At 46.1% G+C, this 7164-nt stretch overlaps 1 protein-coding gene across 3 annotated transcripts in view; it reads right to left on the bottom strand.

Moving 5' to 3' along the window:
• Nucleotides 1–2362: 2362 nt before the first annotated feature.
• ADAMTS2 (ADAM metallopeptidase with thrombospondin type 1 motif 2) overlaps nt 2363–7164 on the bottom strand; it is a 230376-nt gene continuing 225574 nt past the window's right edge. For 2 of the 3 annotated variants that reach the window (XM_053566963.1, XM_053566965.1), the window contains one exon: nt 2363–5763. In XM_053566963.1, coding sequence (XP_053422938.1) covers nt 5306–5763 — 458 coding nt within the window. In that variant the 3' untranslated portion in view covers nt 2363–5305. The remainder of the gene's footprint in view (nt 5764–7164) is intronic. The other variant, XR_008375251.1, reaches the window with a different exon arrangement.

Raw genomic sequence — 7164 nt, 5'->3', positions numbered from 1 at the left:
TAATATAGCCATTTATCCCAGGAATAAAAGGGAATAACCTATTGATATAATCAATGACATGTATGAGTCTAAAAATAATTATGTTGATTGGAAGCAGTCACTGTAGATACTGTTTAATTCCATTTTTATGAAACTCTAGAATGTGAAAACTAACCTGTAGTGATTCAAACCAAGGAGACCAGTGGTTTTACCTGGAGATAGGAGGGACGGGAAGGGAGATTACAAAGGGGTAGAAATAAATCTGGGAGGTGATGGATGGAGGAGGTGAAAAATGTATAAATGGGACATTATCCATTTTTGATAAGTATAAATGTTTATGTACATTTATACATGTGTCATTTATACATTTATTACACATTTTTCAAAACTTGTCAAATTATACACTTAAGGCTCGGTGCCCATAGCACAGTGATTTTGGTGCCAGCCACATACACTGGGGCTGGCGGGTTCAAACCCGGCCTGGGCCTACTAAACAACGATAACAACTGTAACAAAAAATAGCTGGGTGTTGTTGCAGGCACCTGTAGTCCCAGCTACTTGGGAGGCTGAGACAAGAGAATCACTTAAGCCCAAGAGTTTGAGGTTACTGTGAACTGTGATGCCACAGCACTCTACCGAGGGCGACACAATAAGACTCTGTCTCAAAAAAAAAAATTATACAATTAAGTATCCTGCAGTTTGTTGTATATCAATTGTATGCCACCATTTTTATGTATTTATTTGTTTGTTTGTTTGTTTGTTTTTTGAGATAGAGTCTCATTCAGTCTCCCTGGGGTTGAGTGCCATAGCACAGCAATCTCAAACTCTTGGGCTTGCAACATGCGATCTTTATGCTCAGCCTTCCGAGTAGCTGGTGTGTTTTGTATATCTTTGCTTTTTTATTTCATTTTTCTATTAACTCCTTTTAAAGGGCACAATGAAATGAAAGTTGATAGTTTGAGGGCACTGCTTGAGAATACTGTTCAAAAAATTGCATTGTGGTCAAGAAAGTAAATTTAAGAGCCATCACAGATTCTGGTAAGTCAAGAATGCATGTTGAAGTTCCTTGAACAGTCATTAAAATAAGAGAAAAACAGTACATAGCTTCAAAACTAACAGCAAGTTGAAATGTAATGGGAAAAAGGGCCCCAACCCAATGGAGGGTGAGAAAGAAGAGAAAAAAGACACAGAACGTTCAGAACAAGTAGAGAGCACAGAAGACGGGCACAGGGCCTTGGGCTCAGTGATGACAGTAAATGTAATCTAAATGGCCCAATTAAAAGATCAAAAATATAAGACCATATTAAAAATTATATGTTTATAAAGTACAAACAGAACACATTGGATATAGAAAATTTGAAAGTAAAGGAGTAGAAGTTACATCGTGTAACTACTAACCAAAGAAAGCTGACAGAGTGCCACTGGACTAACACAAAGGGAGAGTTTCAAGGAAAATTATCTCTGGAAATAAAATCAGTCAATTCATAATGATAAAAGGATGATGCCACCAAGAAGATAACAATGAGAAATGTGTTTGTTCCCCTAAATGTGACCTCAAAATAGTGAAATAACAGAAATAGTAGAAATAGTTAAAATCCATGATCAGTGGGAGCTATTAAAATGATATTCTGTCAAAGTATAGAATAAGAAGAGAATAAAATCAAGATACAAAATATTTGAATACCAAACTAACAACTTTGACATAATGGCCATCTATAGAATACTGTTCCCAACAATTGCTGATTCCATATATAAAGAGTGCATGGAAATACTACAAAAATCAAGGCCTTAAGGAATCTCTTCTTTCTGCCCCCATCTCCTCGACACTGCTGGAAGCAGTGAGGGCCAGAGAGAACTGAGTTTCCTTTAGAAGTGGAACAGTGAGCACGGGGGACCAAATTTTAAGAATTGACAATACAGGAGTCTCAGTTAAATCTGAATTTCAGAGAAACAACAAATCATTTTGGGATAAGTGTGTCCCACTTTTATAGCAAAAGAGTATTCATTGTTTCTCTGAACTTCAAATTTAATTCTGCGTCTAGCATTTTTTCTGGAAACCCTAATCATGGGAAAGCAGGGGTTTTAATAGGGGATGGGGGAGAGGCGATGTCTAGAGATTCTTCATCTCTTCCCTGAACTCAAGGTTAAATTGGGGGCTTGGCTCAGTCATGTCGCACGGAGAGTCGACCTTGTGGAAAGCTGGGAGAAGAACCCTTTTCTGGGTGCCTTTGCCCTCTACAAGGTCCTGAGTGGAGCAGCACAGGCTCAGCTTCTCCAGGGTTCCCCCCACCTCATGGCCTCACCAAGCAGCTCAACCTTCTGTTCTGGCCAAGTTCAGGCTGGGGGTAGGGCTGAGGGTAGTCAAGGTAACAAAATGCAGACATGATTTGCAAAAACACAGACATTTTAACTTTAATAAGTTATAAAAGTAAGGAATCAAAGTTTACTACACAGAACAAATATGTATTGATTGTTGTTATCAGTAAGATAAAATTTTGATTCTCATTCAGCACCTTAATGATTCAGTACCGTGGCTGCCTGCGTGCAGGAGTAAATAGAATCACAATGCTTCATCTGACAAGATGTTGCTATTGAGCACCATTTATATACTCAAAACAAAGAAAATACCTCAAAATACAAATGAAAGGCTTATACATGAAATTCCATGGGTTTCCCAAAAGGAGTAAGTCAGAGAGCTGGATCCGAAAATCTAACACGCGTGCCTGCCCACGAATGAGGAGAGGAGGAACTCCCGGGCACCCCAGCAAATCTTCCTGTGCTATGGATGGCCTGAGTCTCATTGTGGTCATAGAAACTCAGCAAGATGACATTGTCTGCCTCCTCCAGGCACCAGGAGGCCCTCAGATTCAGAACCTGGCTGGGAAAGGTCAGGACTGTTTCTCAGCTGGTTCTCCAACCAGTCCCAGATCAGTGGAGAGTTGCAGTTTCTCAATGAACATTGAGTTCCTTGGACAGAGAGACCTCTGAGGACCTTCTAGCTCTAGAGATCTCTTTGGATGCAAGACTCAACACATTGATGGCACCTGAGGCCACAGCCACACCGGCCTACAGTCCCCAGAGTGACCTTGCTCCCTTCAGAGACAGGGAATGAGCCACCAGGGTCTCTTCCCAAAAGCTTTCAGCCGCAAGACATAAGCCCTAGATCTTGGAATGAATCACTCCCATCCTGAGGCTGGGTAAACCAATACTCTCCACTAGCATTAGTCCTAAACTTCCTCCTAGGTTCTAGGACAGACCCAAACCAAGACTGTCTAGTTCTTTAGCCCGTGAATAGCACCAGCTGTCCTGGGTTCAACAAATGATAGAAAGCCATGGGCTCCCCTTCCAAATTACAGAGAGGCAGGATTGCAGAAGTGCTCCAGACCACATCTTGTTAAAGATATGATATTGTGAGAAATAGTCAAAAGGTTTTTTCCAGTTTGGTTCTTTGGGAGAGACCAGGACAGTACACAAGCATGTGCGGGGTGGGGTTGGGGGGGGAGACTATTCACCCCCCAGCTGGAAGGTGAAGCACCATCCCAAATCCTGTTCTTGCTGGTTCCTGAACCCTCTCCTTGTTCCTCAGACCATACACACAGACCCATCCACACACATACACAGATTCAGACAAACATTCTCAGCACCACAAATCTCAATTTAGAAAGTAGCCATTAGGGATGATCCTGAGCCCCAGTATTCTCATCTATATGATGGGGAAGTAAACAAAAGTGAGTAAGAATACACAGCCTCTAGAAGTTTCCTGGACATGAAAAACTTAAGAATGATGTGTCAGGCTAGACCCAGCTAAGGAACTAACATGCCCCTGGGTCTTATAATTTGGGGAAGTTTAAGCTGCATGTTCATAAAACAGCAATGCACTCAGAGGTAACAATTAGCCACCCTCCTCCTATCCATCTCCACTCCGCCTTTCCTCCTATTTTTCTCTTACTTGAATCTTGCTCACAAAACACCATTTTGCTTTTAAAAATACAAGTCATTAAATTCTGAAAAAGCAGAAGATACAGCATGTTCTCTCCATGTTCCACCCCGAGCTTCCCATCAGAGGCCAAGCCTTGCAGTCACCACTGGGTTCTGAAACTTGGAAGGGACAGAAGTGAGGTGGGGCAGGCTAGAGCCTGTCCTCTGTGGGCAGGCGAAGCTGGCCCAGGAGCAGGGAGGAGTCCACAGAGCTCAGGGTCTGGGAACCCACAGGTGTGGCCATGCCAGTGGCAGCACCCCAGCCCCTCTGGGATGGGGGGGAGATCCCTGGGCCTGGGCTGCTCACTGAACTCTCCCAACAGAGCATGTGCCTCCCTCATTCTTTTGGGACACCTGGGGAGGGAGGAGGCTCTCTGGGGACCCCCGGGGCTAGGCTGGTCAGAGGAGAATGTGGGGCTCTTCCACCAGAGCCTGGGAGGTACCAGCAAGGCCAGGGTCAGTAGAGAAGGGAGGCAGGGGAGAGGCTGGGAGAGGCCAGTGTCTTCGTCATGTCTCCAGTTACAGGACTCTCATTACTTCCCGGGTGAGAAGGACAGCCAGGCAGCTTCAGGCTAGGTCAAGACGTTCAGATGCAGTACCATATGAGCACCAAATGGGTCAGATGACTTTCAGTCCTCAATTAGCAAGCCTGAGACTAGAGGTAGTGGAGACTAGAGCTTACCAGACTCCCACACTCTTTTAAAATATTTTGAGTAGACTTTTAAAGATTGTATTTTTCACATGAAAATCTAGACTTCTTCTGAAAAGGCACAGTGCCTGGCAAGGCCAGGGCCAGTGGAGAAGAGAGATACAGACTTCACAGTGGCAGCAACGATTAGAACCAACAATCAGGTCTCGGTGGCTGTGGCTCTCCGGATGGTCACAGTCCCCAGCTGGCTACTACTCTCATCCTTGTCACCTACCTGGCCCATGTGGGTGTTTGAGTTCATGACCTCTACTTCCTTGTGCCCATCATGGCAGCTGGTCAGTTATTAGGTACCTGGATCTGAGGACAGGAGGGAAATGTCCCACATCACCACGAAGGAGAGAAAGAGTCCCAATCCCTGCTCGACTACGTGGGGCGAGCTTATTCCTCCCAGAGTCACCCTCATGCCCTCCCCTGTGCTCCTCTCCCGTCCACACCCAGCTCCATCGCAGGAAGCACACCTGCTAGCCTAGTCGCCATGTGCTCACACCCACATTTTTTACATCACTCCTCTTTGTTTTCTCAAAACCTTTTGGAATCAGGAATTTTGGCTTCATCTTCATGATAGAGGATTTGCTATCCCATGGAATATCTCTATAAGCAAGAAAAATAAAATGCTATGGATGCTATCTTTCCACTTTATTAGACCTTTCCAAGCATCTCTTTCTTCCGCATCTCATCAATCAGCTCTTGGATTCTTTGGTTTCTGGTCTTTTCATACGGGCTCGGTCGTCGAGGGATCAGGTTGGGCGGCTGGACTTCATCATCCAGGCCGTGGATTTTGTAGGGTACATCTACAGCGTTAGTGTCCAGGTGGTCCTCCGTGGCATTGGTGCTGGAGGCATTGAGAGGGACCTCCTGGGGGGGGCCCGGGGAAGTCTGCACCTCCACAACTGCAGTGGGGCCTGGGAGGGTGGGCATGAACACGTCAATGTCATTGTGCTTCCCAGGCGGCGGCTCCAGCCCGTCCTCCACACCGGTGAGGTTGTTGTGCAGGTTACAGGATTTGCAGCACAGCTTGTTGTAGCCTGGGATGGAGCAATAGCGAGACAAGACTTCCATCCTACAGAATATTGACTTGTCACCTTGGCAGTGGCCCTCTGAAAGAGAAAAGTGGGACAAATAACCAAAGGACAAGATAAGGGGGCCTCTGCTCCCCTACAGGTGCAGCTTGCTGGAGGCACATGACAGAGCCCAGAGGCAGCACAGAGGCAAGTGAGCTCAGGAGGAAAGTCTGTGGGTTCAGTTCAAAGCAGCCCCAGAGCGGGCAGCACGCAGGAACGCGGCCCCGGAGTGCTGACACACAAGCTGTGAGCGCCCCTCCTCCAAGCAGGCCCGGACAGCTCTGGATGTTTCAGTATCTCCCAAAGCTTGAGAAAGAAATGAAGCCTCTTTGTTCTCGTGGAGTGATTCCAAGCTCATTTTAAAGAACAGGGTTTTGTCAGATCTTCACATTTGACATCCCAGGAGCACCCCAATGAAATTCTGTGGCAGAGTTTGACACTACAATAATCTAACAATTTAACTCTAATAAAATTAAACCTAAAGGAGCTGATTCCTAAACCCAGGACAGCAAGTTCCACAGCCATGGGTATGGCCTCACCTCATTCCACCACTCTGTTCCCATCCTGACCCCAACTCCCCAGATGATCTTTGTAACTGAATGTGACTAAGGGGAAATAAAAAAATCACCCCAATTTGTATGGGCTTCCTTACACCTGCTTCAACTCACCTGAAAGCCTCATGTCTTGCCACTTCTCCCACCCAATGGCCCTTTCCCATTGAGCTTCTGGCCAATTCCCAAACAAACTTGCTACCTTCACTAGGTTAATCCTTCTGCCAGCACATCTTTTCCTCTTCCCTCTCTACATGTGAACTGGCCATCCGTGATCAGCTTGCAGGGAGATCCCTGACTCTCTGCAGAAGCCACCCCTGGCCATCTCCCCCCGGCCTTCCTCCTGTTCCGTCCGTAGCTCAGTTCCTCCCACCTCTTGCTCTCATGCTCTCTTCACTCTCGGTCTCCCTAAATTTGTACCTGATCTCTACCCCCCACCACATCATTCCACAAAATAAATGTTTAGATGACTTTCAAAAAATCATACAATATGAAAGAGGAAGTCATATCACAGGGCATATTTGATCCACTATCAATTCCTGATCGCTGATCTGATGGGCTGAGCACTGCTTGGTGTGGTTTCTCTACTGTCCACACACACCTCTGATGGGCCCTCCTTTTCCTCACTTATTTGATCTCATCTCCTGCTGAAAGGAAGGATGGACAGAAAGGGGGCGGGAAGGAGAGGGAGTGGGCATTGGGGCATTGGGTGGGAGCTGCACCTGACGCAGCCATCCTAACCCCACACACACAGCGAGTGCTATCTACAGCTGAAGTCGCTGAGCCTTCTGGAACTTCCTGCAATGACAGACAAGCAGACCATCCTCCCCTCAAGGATTAGTGGTTCTGACATCCTCCTATTTCTGCATGGCCACGTCTCCAGCCT

This window comes from Nycticebus coucang, chromosome 17, assembly GCF_027406575.1.
Source record: "Nycticebus coucang isolate mNycCou1 chromosome 17, mNycCou1.pri, whole genome shotgun sequence".
NCBI classification, from domain to species: Eukaryota; Metazoa; Chordata; class Mammalia; order Primates; family Lorisidae; genus Nycticebus; species Nycticebus coucang.
Note: the sequence above shows the minus strand (reverse complement) of the source record. Positions and strands in the feature narration are given on the sequence as shown.